The sequence below is a fragment of the Vigna radiata genome, unplaced genomic scaffold (genome assembly GCF_000741045.1).
Source record: "Vigna radiata var. radiata cultivar VC1973A unplaced genomic scaffold, Vradiata_ver6 scaffold_86, whole genome shotgun sequence".
In the NCBI taxonomy this organism is placed as follows: Eukaryota; Viridiplantae; Streptophyta; class Magnoliopsida; order Fabales; family Fabaceae; genus Vigna; species Vigna radiata.
Window position 1 is genome coordinate 297,715 of NW_014543269.1, and position 21,996 is coordinate 319,710.

At 31.2% G+C, this 21,996-nt stretch overlaps 1 protein-coding gene across 1 annotated transcript; it reads right to left on the reverse strand.

Moving 5' to 3' along the window:
- Positions 1-3,029: 3,029 nt before the first annotated feature.
- Positions 3,030-6,938, reverse strand: LOC106754189 (indole-3-acetic acid-amido synthetase GH3.10). The gene is made up of 4 exons (XM_014636190.2): positions 6,423-6,938; positions 5,929-6,030; positions 4,976-5,805; positions 3,030-3,704 (listed from the first exon to the last, which is right to left on the reverse strand). The coding sequence occupies exons 1-4, from the start codon at positions 6,776-6,778 to the stop codon at positions 3,160-3,162; spliced, it is 1,833 nt and encodes a 610-aa protein (XP_014491676.1). The 5' UTR covers positions 6,779-6,938; the 3' UTR covers positions 3,030-3,159.
- Positions 6,939-21,996: the final 15,058 nt, after the last annotated feature.

A 21,996-nucleotide genomic window follows, 5' to 3' on the forward strand; every position in this document is an offset into this window, starting at 1 on the left:
AAGGAGTCTCCTCCTGCTAATCTCCTTCTCTCACAATAATTCCCCCTAGCCTTAAGGTTTCAGAAAAAGAAAGAAAAAAGAGAAAAAGGTGATGGGGAAGAAGAAGAAGGAAATAAGAAAGAGGCAAAAAAAAAAGGTAATCAATATTTTTTTTTTTGTGAAGAATGTGATTAAATACGATGTGAAATTATACGAAAGGTTGAACATAATATTATGAATTATTTCTATTAAAATTTTATTTGAATATGCATATTAAATTAAATTTAAAAGAAAGCTATATCTCTCAAGTTTAGCACATTAATCTAATGATTATTTGAAAAGTTCAATGAAAGTTTAGAGAGATTATCTTAATTAGATTTTAGTAGTGAGTAGGGATGACAACGCTTGACCCACAAAATAAAAACTTCACCTGCAATTCATTTGTTATTTGCATGATTATTCATTTAAAAAAAAATTCGTGAATATTTTAAAATTCGGAGGTATTCACAGATACCTACAAATATTAAAAAAACATATATTTTATATATTTTTAAAATAAAATTATAAAAAATATATATAAAATTTAATATAAATAAAATAAAATATAAATCAAACTTTAATTTTAATTAAATTTAATAATAAAATATAAATTAATTTTCTTTTAAATTAAATTAAATTAAATTAAATATAAATTAAATTATTTCTTTTATTTTTTTTGCGGGTAACGGGTATCTGTGGGTCAGATAGTATAATATTTGCACCCGACCCCTTTAGAAGTGGTATTAAAATATCCGCTACCTGCAACCCGCAAATAGTAAATATCTGTGGGTACAAATTATCCATCGTGAATTTTATCCATCAGTATCTGCGAGCACAAATTTTTTTGTCATCTCTAGTGGTGAGTATAATATTCACCCTTGTATTTAATTTCATAAAAAAAACCACTTATATTTAACTAGTTAATCATCCAAAGAGTTTTATTGTGCGCTTACTCACTACAAGAGAAATAAAGATTACAAATGGTCATAACCTATCGATAACTGCATAAATCCATCGATAAAATGATATTTTGTGGATTAAAAATTCATCTATAAAATTTATCGACAAATGTATCAGATTTATCGATAATTATCAATCACAACAATCTATCAGTAATTACAACTATATTTAGTTTTTCTGGTATGAATAATTTTATCGATAATTTAGTGTTAAGATTGTGTTATTTATCATTAAATATGTTTGTAAAATTCGTCAATAATTTATAAAAAATTATTTTTACAAATTTTAGGAGATGTCAAATATGACAACAAAACTTGAATTTCAATACAAAACAATTCCAAATATAAACCACCGTATCAATACATAACCACATATCACATAATCTACATATTTAAGAAAATAATGTTAAAAGTATATACATATATATATATATATATATATATATATATATATATATATATATATATATATATATATATATATAAGCATACAAAACACAGGTAACTTATCAAATAAAAGTATGTTAAGAACATTTTTTAGTTGAGAATAATATTTTACACGTACAAGTTTCAGTACTAATTTTCATGATTAGGAGAACATTGTGCTTTTTTATCATTTAAATTTTTATCCTCTTGATTATTTTGTTGTTGAGGGTATGCGTGGGGTTGAGACTAAGATTGTTAATTTAAAAAGTAATTAAAATTTCCAACAATAGTATTATGAAATATGGAGATGTGATTTGTTTTTTGAATTTTCTTTAAAAGATAAATTGGCTAAAATTATTTTTATGCTTCTAGATTCAATTTACTTTCTGATAATAATGCTAATAAAAATGTTGAGCACGGACTTAAAAGAACTAGAAAAAAAATAAGACCAAATTTTGTTCCATTTTGATTTGGGGATGATTTTATATCTTTCGGTGAGGTCATGTGGTCTATTATTGTTTTATCTTTTTAGTGGTTAAAAAGACTAATACAATGAAAGTGATTCTCTTAAATAAAATAAAATTTGATTTTTAACTTATATCTTCCTTTTGGTTGCAAAAATATTAACTATATAAATGAGCTTTTAGAAAACAAATTAAGAATCAATGGAATTATATATAATTTTAAGGTAAGAATTCTCATTGTTGACTACCAAGAAATAGGTGAAGATTTCTTTTAGACATATTTCTAAAGTTACAACCATTCAATTTAAATTGATTTTTTCTTGTGTTTTTATTTTAAAAATTCATTAAATGGATGTTAAAAAGAGAAAATTCATATGAATCAATGTAAATGATTTATTTACAATTAGTAGAAGAAAGTATGCAACCATTTAATCAAGAAATAGTTACCTATCTTTTGATCAACATCGGTGAAAACTAATCTAATAACATAAATTGAAAATATATATTGATTGATGTTAACAGCAAAATATCGTGTTTGACATTAATCGAGATGTTGACAAAGTAAACCTCTCACTATCATAAACTGAAAAAGAACACCAACCTATATTAGCAAAAAAATATTCTTGATAATGATAACTTATGGTGAACTTTAACATAAAACTAACCTAAAAAAACTTCAATAAAAAATGACATTGAGTGGATGATCCTTGATTTTAGTTAACAATGTCCCAACCATAATCAAGTGGATGATAACTCGATCAAAATTGAATTATAAAAGAAATAAAGAAAAGACAAATTCAGATCAAGATAAAAAAAAAGTATGGTAAATTAACTTCAAATTTTTAACTTTTAGATAAAAATTCTTTAATCTTAAGTAATTTAATTACTTTTTAAAATTTCAATTCCTATCAAACAAATTTTATCCAAAAATTATATTTGTCATTAAACAATTCAGATTCTTTAAAACAACAATCAATTACCCTTTAAACAATGTACAACTCTAAAGCAGAATGTTTACCTTTTCCTATTAGAATATTATAGAAAACAATTACAAACTTAGGTCAATTATACAAAGAAAAGTCCATGCAGTCAAAATTACCACAGAGAAATTATTTTATGAAAAATTAGACATTGTCAAACTACTAATTATCACACTTAGAGAATGAAAAAAAAATATAGATAATATAATGTTATAGAGAAGAAAAATAGAAAAAAAAAATATAGATATTGATTAGATGTTTAAAAATGATAGATTTGCATGAAGAAAAGAAAACAATGAGGCATATGATGAATTAATGGGTTGAACTATAAGCAGTGCTGCGAAATGTTTTAATGGTGCATGCACTGAGAATTTTGACGAGGACAGGGTTGTTAGTGCACCTAGGAGTCTTGAACTGGCCCAGTGCTGCCCCAATCTCCACGAAATAATCCAAAATCTTCTTGAAAGTTCCTCTCTCTACAATGCAAAGTGTCAAAGGCCCTATTGAACTGGTTTTCCTTGCAACCACATAGCCATGGTCAACAAAAGCTGCATCCATTTCCCTGCAACATGCCTCAAGTACCTTATCCTCAGCCTCACCTTTCACCTCCCAGAAAATCACGTAACACCCTGGTTCTTTAGAGACATCTGCATAGCTTGTAAAATCAACAAGCTCAGCTTTGCCCTTGTTCAGAAGCTGTGACCCTTTCTCTACCACCAGTTGAAGGTCTTTTTCTGTGTTCTTGTCTATATTCACTGTTAGAATTAGTTTTCTTCTGCATATGAAATTCAACTTTGGAGTCCCATTGTGAAAACCTCCCACTTCCACCACATCTCCTAGTCTGCACCTATACAACCCTGAAAAAATAAAATAACAATGTTTTAATGAACTGTTTGATATTTAAGAATATTTTCATATTACTACTTGTCTCTACATATATTCGAATGTTGTCTGATTAGGTATTTGTTGAATCTCATTTGACTAGGTTAGGGGAAGAAGCTTTTTATGTTACTTATTCATTCAAACCAATTCTACTAATATCTTTATCAGTTCACTTCAATATGAGGTTAGGAAAAAACAACCTTGGACACCAAACGGGTCTGTACCTAACGAGAAATAAGAAGAAAGGAGAGATAAGTGATTAATACAGTGCAAGAGAAAAAGGGAACACAAATAAATGTTTGTATGTTGAATAATCATAACTGATTTATGTTATGTCAAATCACATTGATTTCTTAACATTTTTGATGCAGCAACCCGGTCATTAGTTGTATACAAGTTGTTGTTAGCTGAAGGAGTTGTAGCATCTATGGAAAATAGAAATATTGAGAAAGATTAGGTTCTAGTTCGGCTAGAAGTTTGAAAATGACCAGTGCTGACAATGTCATGGTAAATCCTTGTCAGAACTCAGAAGAGACTGGAATGACAGGTACATAACATCAAGCAAAATAACAAAAAGCCAAAGCTCACGACATATATGATATGAGATGTGGGCTCACAGCCCCAAATTATGACCAACACCATCCTGAACTCGAGATGTTTCCAAAACCCATTTGCAGAATATTGTGTTTCAATTATGCATCTATCTGACTTATATCTAACTCAACTTGTATGATTAGATGATCTAACATATAAACATAAGAGATTGGGTTCAACCAGATTTTGGGTACATGTCCTTCTTTGTGTGCAATTGCTGATCATGTGCTGCTTGTAGTTGACACCTGTATAGGTAAACCTATTAGGAACTAATGCTCCACACTAGGCATTATTTTATGTCAAGGACAATGGTTCTAATCACCCATACCTAACCGAATCTAGAACAAGTTCATGTGCAATGGCTTTAAGAATAGATATATAATTACAACCTTTTATTAGATTTGTTTATCTCATTTTAACGAGTTTTATTCATTTTTTTCTAAATTTAATTCAGTAAGCTCTATAGAAAAACTTTTGCTTAAAATGAATTATTTATATCGAACATATTCAGTACTTTATTTGTAGAATAGTTTTTACTAAAAAAATTCAAAGAATATATAAGTTACGTGTGTTAAATTAAATATTCGAAGGAACTAAGAAGTTCAAGCATTATATACAATAGAAGATCATGAATGAGTGAATTAATAATTACCAGTAAAAGTTGTAAGCACTATTTCGTACTCTTGGCCAACTTTAACCTGCGAAAGAGGGATTGGCTCGCCTTCCACGAAATCATGATCAGCTACAAAGCTGGAATCTTGCTTGCATTTGTGTGTATAAAGTGGTATGAACTCAAAGTAAGAGAACGTGGGTACCACAGCAAAGGTTACTTTCTCTGGAGGCAAACTCGGATCCACATTAATCCCTATCCAGCTCTCAGTTGAACCATAGTCACCACTTACTAGTGCCACCCCATTTGTATAATGCCTAAGCTTTTTCAAGTAATGTTGCATAGAACCTGTCATTATGGAACACACGTACTTGGTGTTCGGCCAAAGTTTGGGAACCAAACCAAACCAATCCACCGCTTCTAGCTCCAAGCAAGAGGCTTCTAGTTTTGAGGCCAAAGATGGGTTTGAAGAGACGATACCCAAAACAGCATCTCTCATTTTGGGAATCTTGATTCTTGAACTCAAAGTCCCATCTCTAATGTCATTGCAGATGTCTTTCCAAACCTCTTCCAAGGTGCAAAAAGCTTGCACTATGCCATAGACAAAAGCCGAGGAAATAAACTCTACGTGATCACAGAGGAAGAGGCCAAGAAGGAGGTGGCAGTACGTTGATTGTTTGTAATCCCCTCCTGATATAACTTCGTAGGGACTGCAAATGAATGCCTTTGTTTTCTCTTGTTTGGTTTTGAATTCCTGGCTTTCATAATAATGTGTTGTGGCTGTTCCAACCGTTAAACCTCCTTTTGTTTTGAACTGGTTGCTGCTGTATATGAATTCAAGAATCCTACCTCCTTCTCTTGTGGGATAAACCCTATAAACAGTGATGAAAACAAAAGGCGTATAAGAACTTCGAAAGGATTAAGTATGTATCTCATAGCTACTAGCTAGGTCATCGTGACTAGTTAAAAAATGATGAGACTTGAGATAAGCACACCTTGATCTAAAGGCTGCTGATAAAGTGAAAGTTTGAAGGGTCGTTTGAGCACTATGGCGGGTAAAGGGTACGAACTTCTGCCTCCCCTCTGTCGTTCCAGAACTGCACAACCTCTACCTTATAAGATTATATTTTGAAGAGAAGAAAAGAAAAATTATCACACAGCCGAAGAAGATCTGACATAAAACAATAATCTTAATATTTCATAATCAATATGCATGACCATTAATTATTTACTTGGAGAGCATTAATTAATTGCACCTAGACCTTGTCTTTAATATATAGATAGATGAATAGCTATACAGAGAATGAGGCAAGGAATCATTAATCATTCTATATCCTGACTCAGCCATTCATCTCATCACCCGAAAGAGGAAGGAAAGAACACAAAACTAATAGTACGGCCATGAATCCCAAAAGGGAAAGGAGAAAATATGAAAGAAATCTAACAAACACTCACATTCACATGTATATATAGAGAAAGGCAATGGTACCTCAAAGAGAGAGTGGTTATAGGTTGTTGTGTGAGTATAGGAGCAGTGTCTCCATCTGCAATTTTTTGGATATAAGGTTCGAAATCTGCATGCGAAGCAAGGGGAACAAGAGAAGTGAAAAGAGATTCCAACTCAGAAGCATCCATGTCTGAGATACTGTAGCTCCCCAACCATTTGTTCAGATATTCAACCCCACAGTTCTGCTTAAGAATCCTGCACAACGTCTGAGTCTGAACAGAAGCGGCGTTCTCGGAAACGTGTTGAAACCAGGTAATGATATCATCAAAGTCAGTAATGCTGTTGGAATTGGAGAAGGTGTTGGCATGAGTTTTGAAGCTGAGAACTGCAGGTTCCATTGAAGAGGGTTATCAGTGCTGCTGGGGCATTGCCAAGTTTTGATATAAAATGAATAAATCCAGTGTTGGTGGATATCTGTTTCCGCTAAAAAAGAAATGTCTCACTGTTATTTTACTGTTAATTTAAGAGGATTGATTTGGGAGAGAGAGGAATGAAATGAATTTGAAGGATCTTGAGACTAAATTATTATTTTTTTTTTTTAAGAATTTGGATATGAAAACCAGTATAAAATTTGATAAACAGATAAAAAATTATTAAATTATTATAAAGAAAAAAAAATTAAATTCTATTATTATTATTATTATTACTAATTATTATTATTACTAACTATTATTATTATTAATTATCATTAATTATTATTAATTATTATTATTAATTACTATTATTATTATTATTATTAATTGGGGATAGTATTATAAAATACTATTTTTTTTCTCTTATTCTATAAGTCATAATCCCACCATTAAAATATGAAAAAAGTTTTTTTAATAATTTTTTTTATAATTTTTTTTAACTATTTATATAATAGTTTGTGATTCATCTATTTAAATGTATATATTAATACAATAATAATACATAATTCTTTTTAAAAGAATTGTTAAAATAATTATTAAAATATCATATGCTTCAAACAGAGTTTCTTTGTTTTTGTTATGAATGATGGCAATATCCCGGTTTGCATTCAAGAATGGTACGATTAGTTAGAGACCACAAGAAATTGGGTTATGAATTATGAGGTTTGGTAGGGGGACCAAGTTACGTCACTCAAGACAGCCTATAAGTTTCCTTCCCAAATTTATTGTGAGCCACCGTTCAAAAAACAGACCTAGGACACTGTCTGCGACAGATACCAGCTAAATAAGAATCATATATAATTATTATTAGGATAATGATATTTAGACAACATATTTTTTACAACATTTGAACATTGATTACGTGTTAATATGTAATTGGTCAAAAATTACTTTATAATAATGTTAATAATGTTTATGATTATTATTATTGATTGTGGAGTAATTTTTGACCAATTACATATTAACACGTAATCAATGTTCAAATGTTATCAAAAAAATGTTGTCTAAATAACATTATCCTTATTATTATTATTTTTAGAGTTAAATATGTATTTCGTCTTGTATTTTTTTCGGTGATTTTGGTTTTAGTTCCTCTTTTAAACTAAGGTATAATTTAGTCCTTCAACTTTAAAAAACTCTAGTTTTAGTCATTTTTATTAAATTTTTTTAAATCATCCCAAAGTACAGGAACTAAAAACATATTTAACCCTTATTTTTATATTATTACAATTACAATATCGTTATATTATTATAGATTATATAGGTGATGAAATATAATTTAATTTATTTTTATCTCAGACGTTATGATACAGTTAAAAAATAAACAAAGTAAGAAGAGAAGAGGAGTTTATGGTATTTCCCATGCCAGCGACTGTTATATGTGATTTTCTAGGTTGGAAAATATTACTTCTAAATAATTCACATTTAATTTTCTTTTAACAAATTATTTTTGAAGAATTCCAAGTAATTCGTTAAGTAGACTTGTAAAATTTGGTGATATTTTTATTTTGGTACAAACAAAGTCTCACATTAAATAAAGAAGAGTACGATAAGGGTTAAATACACAATATCTTATCAAATGTGGAGATCTATATATGTCGAATTTCTCCCAACAATTTTAAAAGTATTTCCTTTAGAAAAGATAATCAGTTAAAATAAATAAAAAAATAAATTTTTTTATTTATTATTAATAACTTTATTTATTACCAATTTATTTTATATATTACTTTAGTCTTATTTGATCATGATATCTCATCAAAACAACATAAACTTTACATCATTTAAAACAACATATGAAAGTATTTCAAATAGATGAACAAAAACAAACTATTTCTATGTTCGCGAGAGTATTTGAACAAAAATATGGTTCTAACATATCATTGTAAATAAAAATATTTAAAAATATTATTAAAAATATTCAAAATTCAAATAATCTAATTGAGCTTGAATCATTTATTTTTGTTCCGTCTTTGTTACATAACTTATTTTTTCTACTACTGTATCTAAAATATTTAAGATTATGAAATAAAATTAGTTTATAAACTCAATCCAGGCTCATAACTTAAGTTATTAATTAATACGTTAGCTTATTAAACTAAAAATATTTAACATAATTAATCAATAAATTAAAAATAATATAATAGATATAGTTACCTATATTTTATTATATAAATAAACTATGTATTTTTCAAGAAAAAAATGTTATATTTATAATTTTAATTATTAATTTAAAATATATTTGCAAAATTATAAATATTAAAATTTCTTTCTTAAAGTTATAATTTCTTCTTGTAAGGTTTATGGGACCTATCAGAAACTATAGTACGGTTTGTTCCCAGCTGGCTGGAGGGCTTACTTCAGTTACTTTCTTTCTCATCTTATTAACCATTCACATCCTCTGCAGTACATACAGTAATACAGTACAGTACGAAACTTTTTTTTTTCTCATTTTAAAAGTATCTTTCTAGGGTGAGAATTCAGAACCACGTATTTAATTAATCTTTCAGTTGATATTTTTCAGATAATTATCAAAATGGGTTTAAAGTACGTTTTTGATTAATAATGTCTAAAGCAAAGATGGTTTTATTGTGGCCGCAATATCTTAAATACTTTGTAACATGATGGAAATTTACTTACACTTTTTAAGAATTTTTCTCTATTTATTTTTTAATTAGTATATTGATATTGATATTTGTGAAATTTATTATATATTATTTTTATTTTTTTTATTCTCAATTCAATATTTTATTTATTTAAATGATTTAATATAGTTTCTTATGTTAAGTTGATATGAATATCTTTTGAAAGATAATCTATCTCATTATATTAATTTTTTTATTAGCTTTTTTTTCTCATCCACATTTTATTTTTTTTCTTCACCGCACACTTCTCTTACCACTTACATCACTATCTCTTTTCTTAAAGGTTTAGTTTTGAAAACATCATACTAGTTTGAGTTGAGCTTAAAATACGAGATTTTATTATTTGGTTGAAAAGTGAAAGAATTCAAAAATAAAATAAAATATAAAGGTTTTGAAAAATTAATAAAAAAAATGGACTTGAGGTAAAAGGAAGAAATAAGAATAAAAATAGATAGGAATGTATAAAGTGTGGAGGGTAAAAAAAGTACTAAAAGAAAGAAAGAAGAAGAGGACATGGAAAGTAGTGGAAAAGAGAACAAACAAGAGAAAAAGATTGGTGAAAGGTGGTGGATGGTCAAAGAAGATGTACAGAGAAAAAAAATAGATTTTAATGGAAAATATAATTTCAAACCATCTTATATCAATTTAATGGAAATTGATTTTTTTATTACAAAAAAAAAAAAAGAGATCACATTAAATTAACTCAAAAATATAAACTACTAATTATTTTTTCCATCAACACTTCTATTTTATTTTTCCTATATTTTCTCTTAAATCTAATATTTTTCTCTAAGCAAATCTTAATGTTCATCTCATTTAAGTTTAATTTGAGAGATTAAAAAATAAATGTGAAAAAAAACATAAAATAATAGATATGATAAATGATTTAAAAGAATATAGAAAAAATAAGGTAAAAATTAAACGAGGAAATAGTATATATATATATATATATATATATATATATATATATATATATATATATATATATATATATATATATAACAATAGCCAAAAAAATGGGTGTATCTCAAGTATTTTTTATTTTCACAAAGTTATATTTCTACGATAAAAAGGTACTTGGGAACTAGCTAACCTTACTTTGTTCCAACCACAAAACACCTCAAGGTATACATAATCTAGTGATTTTGAATAAGGTTAAAGATATATTTTATGAGTGTTGACTTATTTTATTATTTTCAAATTTTAAAATAAATACTTTTTATCTTTTAAATATTGAATTAAATCTATCTCCTAACCAATATTTAGAGTTTTCAAACACATATTTCCACATTGTTATTTTAAAACTTTTATTATTCTTTAGATTTTTATCATAAAAATTATAAAAAATTAACTTTATGTTTCAATATTTTATAATTTATTTTTATAATACCTGACAAAGCTAAAAGTAGGTCTTAATCTTCCCGTGCAGGATATTTTTACTCACAAAAACATGCATTAAATAAAATATTCAACATTTTATTTTTACAATAAGATCACATTAGAACCTGATAATGTTGGAAGTTGGTATGAACCTTATTGCATTTTAGTCACAAAAATATGAATTAAATAGAATATTTATTTTTATAATGAGATAATATTAACCTGATAAGGTTGAACATTGGTCTCAACCCTTCTTGATATTTTTACTCACAAAAATATGAATTAAACAAAATAAAAATAAAAATTTATAAATTATAAACAATTTTGCTCTTGTTGCAAAGCCTGGTATGAATACGAAGTAGTAATATCGAGACCGAGGGCGCGTCTGGTTCCTCGTGGTTTTATCGGAATGTCGCTCGGCCCCACAGTGGGCATCATAATGTTTCGGTGGAATTGTTCGAGGGTCGATTGACCTTCCTTTTCTGCTCTCTTGAGATCGTTTTAATCTTTTCTAAGAGCAAAATCCTCCGATGGATGGTTGACCCCTGTATAAGACACTCTAACGCTCAAGTCTATAAAAGGTTTATATTTTATTAAGATAGGTTATTTTAACCGAACATCAATAGTCAATAGTATATTTAAACCAGACAATTAAATTCAATAATACATGTTAATTGTCCATTAATATCATATTATTGTGTAATATGACCTATCAATCACTCATAAATAGTGTATATTCGCATTTAATATGGTCATTAAACATATTAATTGACCATTAATGATATTTACCTTTCCTGATTAATGTTTGTTTGACTGCTGGTTGATTGCTTGTTTTAGCCCCGGATTCTCCTTAACTGACCAGTCACCCTATATAGTCTCCAGATTCCTCTCATTTCAGTGTATGTTCGATTCGTCCATGTGTCCCTTTCACTCAAAGCCTGCCAGGAGTCGCTCCTTGTCCGTGCCCCCTGCACCATACTTCTTGCACCGGCGATCACTTCCCGTCCTGAGAGTATAGTATAATATATATGTATATAATAAATATGAATATTTAATAATCTAGTGGTTGGTGGAACTGTTGGAAGTCCTACATCGATTAGAAATAAAGTCAATTCAGTGGATATAAGTGGATAGAAACCTCATGTTATAAGTTGGTTCTGTGGAGTTGAGTTGAATTTAAAATCCACTTTTTAAGATGATATGGGAAAGTATTTGTTAATATTAGTAAATTTTAATAAACATTGCACGACACTGTAGTTTTCTGTGCGTGCGAATGTAGATTCTGGTTCTGCTGAAGAGCCTAGGAAGAATAGTCAATGCTGTTTTACTTTTGTCTCATCTTTTGTATGTTTGTTCTTATCATCTTCTCTTTATCCACGTGAAGAAACGTGAACAACTTCCTAGTACAACATCTGCTGTCACTAATGTTTGAAGAGAGTGACAATCACTTAATTTTTTTACATTAAACATTAGATAATAGTTTATCTATAAAACATGATTTTAACTGTTAATATTTGCATTAATTTGAATGGTATGTAAATGATCTAATTATTGGCAATGCATGCAATATCCAGCTGCCTTAGGTATTCCGCGACACTATCTTAATCACAACAGTGATATTTGACTTACGTGTGAGGAGCCACCACCAAGGAAAGTATTTATTTGGAAGAACCCTATATTCAAAGTTAGGTTGGAATAAATACGAACTGAAAATAATAGCATGATAATGTTTCTGGATTTTTGTTGTGAAATATCAAGACCACAAATTATATGGACCGTCCATGTTAGTGTAAGTGGTGGACCAGGATGCAGAAACTTGCAGAAGAAATTATGTGAATGGGTATGGGCTATTTAGAAAAAGTATTTTGGTATGTTGAAATTTGAAGGAGTTTTTTTATTGTTGAATGCAGAGTGGTGTGACACTTGACCTGTTTCACCAGCCATTTCGACACTTCTCTGAAAAATCTGTATGTGCCCACCAAACTATGGGGCTTAGGTTTCACTACACTCTCCTTATTATCGCTTTCTCTCACTGTCACTCCAGTCCAATTGTGTCACAAAATTTTCGCTTTTTTTTAAGTTAATTTGAACGTCTTATTGAAAATGACTAAATATTTAAAAAATTATCGATTTAGGAGAAGTTGGATCACAATTTTATTAAAAAGTACTACTAGCTAAGAACAGGGTGAGATTATTATAAGTGAACACGGTTTTGATGTATAATGATATGATTATGCATGTAATTGGTTGTTTATTGTATGTACGTCCGTATGATTTAATTAGAAGACAATGCGGGTCCCAAAACATTAAGATCGAACGACCTTAAGTCCACATTACTTTACTTATAAATTTCTAATCAAATTTATTGGTAATTTTGTTAATTAGATATTGAGTTGTAATTATAATTTGTTAAATATAAATTTTTCAAAACTTATAAATATGGATTTCAAGTATGTAGCTGATTTATTTATTATAAATTTAAGATTTTATTATAACTTTGATCGGTTAAGTTATTGATTTAAGTGTTGGAATATCTTTAACAGATACTTGTACTTTTTGAAATTCAGATATTAAGAATGTGAAAGGAATTTAACTAAGTGTGTTCATAACAATGATAATGAAGAAAAACATGAATGAGTGTTTTGTAGAAATTCTTAATTTACATCCTTCTAGTCTTTTAATTAGATTGTACGGACATACAATATATTTATTATTATTCTTTTATTTTACAAAAGTGAAGTCACATCATTATCATACAATTTTAGTTTTGAGGAAAGTTGTTAATGTTTTATACAACTTTAGGTTGATGAAGAAAATGTTGTAACTTGTGACGATTTTAATTGAGGAATAACTTTTATAAAAGTTGTATATGGTAGCACGATTTTTGTGTTATAGTATTTGATTTGAAGATTAGGAAGCTCCAAATGACTTTTCTTGTTGTAGTTTATCATAGTTGAACTAAATTTTTTTATCGTTACAATGATTTTTTTAAATGTTTTTTATGTGATATATTTTATTGTGTTTAAGAAAATGGAATGAAAGAAAAAATTATGGAATACAAGTTTTATGTTGTGTTATTCAAAGTAATTTAATTAAAATAGATTTATAAAAGTAATAAATATTGATAAATAATCAGAATATAATAAGCTCAAAAATGATAAAAATTTTCTCTTTAGGGTAATTTATTTTATTATGACCTCCATTTCCACATCAAAAACATTTATTTGTTTTATTTGAAATTTGGTAGTCTATTTCATTAAAGATATTAGAGATACATAGTTGGTTTTTTTTTATTTAGGTTTAAATTCTTTAGTTGTTTTTATTTTCGTTCGGTTTTCTCATTTTGATTCTCTTTTTTTAAAGTTTCCCAATTGAATCCTTATTAAACTGTTAATTTAAAGCAATTGAACCCCTGCCGTTAAAATTCATTAACGGTGTTAAAATTGCACACAACTAGTGGGATGACGTGTTAAATGTTTTAGTTGGAGGCGAAACGTGGCATTGTTGCCATTCCACTCCTGTTGCAACCCCTTTGTTAAGACTTTGGCAAGTGTACCAAATCGTTCAAGTAGTAAAACCGATAAGACCGGATATCGTTTCCCAAGAGACTTGTTTCACTAGACAATCATATAATTTATAACTAACCTAGACTAAAGAATGCTTCCATAAATTGAGTTTTGGTGCAATTAAAGTAAATATGAAACATAAATGATAAAGGTGATCTTAGGTACTCAAACACTTGGAAATGGTAAGATTAAAAATGAAATGGAATGGTATTGTTGGGGGTATGATTTCACCTACTTCACTCTTATGTATAGAAATCACTTCCTCTTCATTAATATGTTAATGTCAATATACTAATTTACTCAAACTCCAATCCCTTGGTAGAAAGAGCCTAGACTTCCTCATTAGGCTTCAATCTCTTGGAAAACCTAACAATTCTTTCCGCATTAAGAAATGAGATTTTAAGACAACCAAAGGTCCTAGTTCTATCCCTAGACACTATTTCCTTTAGGTGTTTAACCCAAGTCCGAATTTACCCAACATTTCCCAATATTAAGCAAACCCTAAATTCAAGTCATGGGTAGCTACTTCACAACAAGCATTAAGAGGAGTTAAACACTAACAATTAATGAAAAAGATATATATTCATTCAAAACAAAGTGATTTACATAAGAGTTCAGTGGCTACAACAATCCCCCAACAATAATGAAACTAGCTCTCCATGAATGGAGAGCTCAAGCTTACAAGAATGGAGAAAATGGAAGAAGTAAGAAGACCCAAGGATGAAGGACTTTCCCATAGCTCCTAGCTCGCCTCCAAGAGCCCCTATAGAGAGAAAACGCGTTTGGGTAGCAAAAGATCCAAAGCTCTTCGTGCATCCAAGTGAAATAGGGCAAATTTGCCATGTTAGCAAAGTTGGCGCTCAAGCCCCCCAAATCATGGTAAAACATTTCATTATCAACTCCCCCAAACTTAGAACCTTGCTTGTCCTCAAGCAAAAGGTATCTGTCTATAACACAAAAATATTTTCACAGACTCAGCAAAATCCACAATACTTGCTTAGCTTGAAATGACTAGAAATGTGTAACAAATTAGTCTTCCGTTGTGATGCTCATCAAACATTCAATCAATCAAATGCCGCATTTTCAAAAGAGATCAACAATCATGGCAGAATGCTTTACTGAATTATGTAGAACCAATCCTCACCAAAGATAGTGTCTCACTCTAATGCGCAGGTGTATAAGGGTGTGTGTCTATCACTCTACTATCACAATGTCACACAACTCAACTTTGCCCTTCATTTCAACTAAATTAAACACATTCACAAGCAAGTCAGCATCACAAGGACTTTCATTGGCTTGTATTGAGGCTGGGCTAAGAAAGAAACATGGTTTTTCTGGATAACAAAGCACCTTGAGCTAAGAGATTAAACAATCCAATTCATGCACATAAGTTTCTCTTTTGCTGCACTTAAATTAAAACCACTTTCTGACTTATATCCCAACTCTCTTTCATTCAATTCTTTTTCTTTATCTTTTTCTTTCTTCTTTTTCTTTGTTCTTGTTCCTCATTTTTCTAATTTTTTTTTCAATTACACCCTTATAAAACAAACTCCCCCAAACTTTAAACCATCCTCCTGCAATAAACATGAATAATCTATTCAGCTCAAGGTAGGGAAATCAGGGATATGTCATTAGGTTTGAGGTTCAAAGAGGGAAAACATTTTTCATTAAGGTCCAACAAGTTTGTATAAAATGTTTGGAAATGCAGAGTTTGATTGAAGATTTGAATTCAAAAAATTGGACCAAAGTTTGTGAGTTTCTGAACAATGCTAGGCGGTTTGCGGTGTTCCACTCACCCCTTCTATTCCCTATTCTGTAAGGGATATTTTATGCTCATCACTAATCCTTGTCACGTTTCAACACTAAAAAAGTCACCTTTACACAAATGAACAACTCATCCTCCTTGTTGTACAAAAACTTCACGGCGTCAACTAAATTTAACGGAAAGGGCTAAATTGATTGAAATTAGCTCTTATGAGGACTCAATTGGGAGCTTTAATAAGAATGAGATGAAATTAGGAAAGCGCCCCAAAAATAGGGACGACTAAAGGGTTTAAACTTAATTTAATTTAACTTTTTAGGATATGAGTTAATGTCTAAGTTCAATAGTAGTTATTTTCTAAATATAAAATTTAAAATGTTTTTTCTTATATATTTGGACAGGACACATAATTAATTAATTATTGTTGAGTTTTCTTAAAAAAACCACAAATTTTGTTTCTTTCAAAACTTATCATATCAAGAGCATATATGGGTAAGGACCATATAGCCTCAAAACTAGAGTTGTCAAAAGGGGTTACAATTCGCGAACCAATCCAGCCCACCACGGGTTCGGGCTGGATTGAGTTTAAAAAAATTGTATTTTTTTATGCGGGTTAGATTTCAACCCAGCTCATTTAAACCCGGCTCATGCGGGTTGAACTCGTGGTGTGTCGGATTTGCCCACCAACCCACCTACCTAATTTTATTTTATTAAAATTTAATTTTAATTTTATAAAAAATATTTATTATTTTTTTTTGCTTGAAATAATTATTTAAGTTCCCTATTTTCAAAATTAATTAAACACTCACGTTGGGAGTGAAATTTAGAAATGAAATTTGTTTAGATTTAAATTATAGAAAGTTTATAATTTTTTTATTTAAGAAAAAATTGTATTTAAGTGAGCGAGTGAGTCAACCCATTTATCCACCAACCTGTGGTGGGTCGAGCCGGATTCAGATTTTTCTGGCTCGCTAATAAATGAGTCGGGTTGGGTTGGCTCACCAAGTGACCAACCCGTGGTTGGTCGAGCTGGGTCGAGTCGGGTTACCCGTTTTGACAACTCTACTCAAAACAAAGACCATGCACTTTGTGATATATGTTTTGATGTGATTGTACCCCTTATTCCCATCATAAAAGCTTGAGTACACTTTTCCAATAGTAACTGATCAATCGAAGAGAGTGCTTGACAGATTTCAGTTCTCGTAACGATTCACTTTTATTTAAGCATGTTGTTTCATTTAATAACTTATGACAACGTAATAAAATAAATTATTTGAACATGATATTTTTTTGTAATATATAGTAATGCAAGTTAAGTAAGGTAGATATTCATGTTTAGTAGTCATTTCTTCTAATTTGCAGTTTTGAATTTTTTGTTCAAATTAGAAGCAATGTGACATATGTAATAGACTGGAACATCTCTTTATCAACTAACTTCTAAACATTATAATGCTGACAATATAGTTGTTCCTATATCTATTGCATAGAATTGATTGAGGTATAACATATGCTCACAACATTTGAAAAAATCATACCATAACTTGTTTCACCTTAAGAAATAGCAAAAGTTAAAGGAAAAATGTATCAATTCTCATATTGAGAAATTGAAGTTAACAAAGTGTCATGATATTTTTGTTAAAATATCCCATCAACTTGCTTGCAATATTTTGAAGTCATAAATGTATGACTGAATGTTCAAAACAACCATTGTAAGATGTGTAAAAAAAATGGGTCTTGATCATTGTCAACAACATTAGGATGGACAACATATTTTACAATTTTCCCGAGATTATTATGTTGTATGTAATAGGCGCAAGGCATTACAGTTATGAGATGAGTGATATTGAACCGAACAACAGAGTGGCAAGCTAAGAGGAAGGATCGAACGGTAGAATGGCAAGCTGGGAGGAAGGACCGAACGACATATTGTCAAGCAAAAAGGAAGGAAGGAGAACCTTGCACCAAACGGCTGATCACAGTTGCACCGAATGACAGAGAACCCTTGAATCGAATAACAGAGAGGAAGAAAGTGGAATGCATAAAGGAACACATGTGAGGAGGGAGAATATTAAATTGCGTGACTTCATTCTAGAATGAGTAACTTGTGTTGTGGTTTCTTTCTCTCTCTCTGGACTACCTTCTCTTTGATCTTTTCTAAAATTCTTTTGTCCTTGCCTCCTTTTTCAGGAATGACTTTCATCATTGCTCTGCTACGACCCATGCAATTACACAACTGTTTTTATTATTTTGTTAATGCCAAGTGTTGCTTGTACTGAGACTCAAATATGTTACTAATACAAATCCCCAATACCCTGTATTCGTCTTACCTTTAAATAACATTGTTACATTGGTGCTTTCATTATCTTCCATGCCTGGGAACACTAGACTGAAAGAACTTCAAATTGGGATTCGCACGACGGTCGATGATCTTCGTCGTCTAATTGCAACGGTGGAAAAACTTCAGAGTACCATCGACGAAAGAAATCAAAATCAGGACAATGCGATGGACGAGATCAAACTGGTGTTACAACAATTACTGCAAAACTCCACTCAGAACATAGGAAGTCCTTCGAACTCAAATTCTACTGTCAAAGTTCAACCAATAACCTCGATTAATCTGGTAAAGGATATTTCTCTCGATTTTCCACTCTTTGATGGATCCACACCGGTGTTAGAATGGATTTTCAAAGCTAATAAGTTCTTCAACTACCACAACACACCTAATGCAGATCGTGTTGAAATAGCTTCTATGCACTTTGAGCAGGATGTGGTGTCGTGGTTCCAAATGTTGTAGAAGATTGAAGCAGTCACCACTTGGACAACATTGACTCGTGCCTTGGAATCTCAATTTGGGCCTTCTCCCTTCGATTGTCCAATGACTGAGATGTTCAGACTTATTATATGAAATTTATGGTGCTTACAAATAGATCTGAGGGTTTAAATGAGGCAACAATTTTAAATTGCTTCATTAGTGGTTTACATGTTGATATAAGAAGAGATGTGATTGCTTTGACTCATACAAATCTATTACGAGCAGTTGCTTTAGCTAAACTGTATGAAGAGAAATACATACCAAGGACCAAGCTTACACCCAATTACCCTAACCGATGCCCAAATTCTCCCAAGTCAAACACCTCTTGGGTCCAAAACACTACCAGAAACACCATACCAGCTACCAAATCCTCTTTACCTTCGTTGTTACCTAACCTGCCAGGAGCACCATTAAGAAACCCAAATGTTAAAAGAATAAGCCCAACCGAAATGCAATTAAGAAGAGAGAAGGGTTTATGCTACTTCTGTGATGAGAAATTATCTGTTACCCACAAGTGCCCAAACAAAATGTGTTTTGTATTACAATTGGGAGAGGAGGAATCAGATAATGTTGGCTTAGAGACTAAGTTACCTCAAGTTACTAAAGAAAATACAAATGAGGATCATCACTTATTCCTGAATGCATTGAAATGGGGATTTGGAGTAAGGACAAGTCGATTTGTAGTGCATATTGGCACCATGCCAGTCAAAGTATTGATTGATGGGGGAAGTTCTGATAACTTCTTACAACCAAGGGTTGCTAAATTTTTGAAACTTCTAGTGGTGAAGGCACCTTCATTCAAAGTTATGGTTGGTAATGGAAATTACATGGAATTTGAGGGCTTAATATAGAACTTGACGTTACTAGCACAGGGCAATATTTTCACATTACCTGTGTTTCTTTTGCCAATCTCGGGTGCTGATCTCATCCTTGGAGCAAACTGGTTGAAGACCATTGGCCCTCATGTAGCAGATCATAACTCTCTGCAAATCAAATTTTTGCATGATGGTTGTTTCACGACATTACAAGGGGATAGAGACATGTTACCGGAAATAGCATAACTGCACCACATAAGAAGAATGATGGACACTGATGCACTAGTTGAGGTATACAATATGCAGATGATACACCAAGACACTCCCACTTTTCCTTTGCTTGAACTCCCAAAAGACATGGAGCCAGAGTTGGTGAATTTACTACACAACTATAGTATTGTCTTTAGCAGCCCCTGTGGATTACCGCCACCAAGGAGTCATGTGCATTTGATTCCTTTGTTAGAAGGATCAAATCCAATCAGTGTGAAACCTTGTAGATATCCTCATAGTCAAAAGGAAGAAATTGAAAAATTGGTTGAAGGAATGTTAAAAGAAGGTATTGTCCAACCAAGCACCAACCCTTTCTCATTTCCAATTATTTAGTAAAAATGAAAGATGACACATGGAGGGTTTGCACTAATTAATGCTATAAAAACTAAGGACAACTTCCCAATTCCAACAGTGGATGAACTCATTGATGAGTTATATGGAGCCTGCTACTTCTCCAAGCTGGATTTAAGGTCGGGCTACCACCAAATTTTATTGAAACCGGAGGACCGACATAAAACTACATTCAAGACTCATCATGGGTTATATCAATGGTTGGTTATGCCATTCGGACTGTCCAATGTGCCAGCAACATTTCAAAGTCTCATGAATCAAATCTTTAGAGGCTTATTGAGAAGATTTGTATTAGTTTTCTTCGATGATATTTTGGTGTACAACTCAAGTTGGAAGGATCATCTACACCATCTAGAAATAGTGTTGAATATCTTAAAACAAAACCAATTATTTGCTAAATTCTCCAAATGCACTTTTGGAGTACAACAGATAGGTTATCTTGGTCACACCTTGGCAGGAAATGGAATATTTATGGCGACTGAAAAATTGGAGGCAGTAAGCAACGGGCCAAAACCTTCAACCCTGAAGCAGTTGCGAGGATTTTTAGGATTAACTGGGTATTACCGAAGATTTGTCAAAAATTATGCCCAAATTGTTGCACCCTTGACTGATTTATTAAAGAAAGATTCCTTTAAGTGGAGTGAAGCAACAAACAAAGCTTTTGATGCATTGAAGGCAGCCCTTACCACTGCTCTTGTTCTAGCAATTCCAAATTTCGTTGAACCGTTTGTACTGGAAACAGATGCTTCAAGGTTGGGTATACGAGCTGTAGTGAGTCAAAATAAGCATCCTATTGCTTATTTTTCAAAGAAACTATCATTGAGGATGCAGAAGCAATCGACATATACAAGAGAATTTTATGATATAACAGAAGTGATGGAAGAGTCACTCCAAGAAGTGACTGAAGGCGTGATGCAACTCCTGCGAAGCTTCCTCCGACGAGTAAAGACACAACAAAATAATGAGGAACATAAGATCAAGGAATGACTCGAATACAATCTGAGGAAAACTGAGGGTGAACACAACAAAACCCTAGATCGAGGTTTAATCTGGGGAAAACCCTAGAAACACGAAGGAAACCCTAAAACAATGAGGAGACTAAAAATGAACTGATTAATCGGTTAAATCACAAGATTGAACAGTGTAAAAGAGTTGAATCGGTTCAAAAATAGTTTTAATCGGTAAATATAGAAGAATAATCGGTGAGAGTGGTTTAAAGGGTGAGAAGGAGACTTTAATCAGTGTAAATTGAAGGAAAATGGAAAGGGATGAAAATTTCCAGTGAAGGTGGAAGAAGAGTGAACTAAGACGATGAATAATGTGAAGAAAGATGACAAACCTGCGAAGAACTCTCAAGAGAGAGCAATGGAGCTACGCTCACGAGAGAGAGAAATGTGACTTTGTGTATGTGGTTCAGATGCGTGAGAAGGAGCAATGAAGATGTGGCGAAGCAGTGCGCGAGACAAAGGTTGGCGCGTGGCTGTAGGAGCACTGACGCCACTGTAACGAAGCGGATTGGTGAGGAATGTGATGCTGTGTGATGAG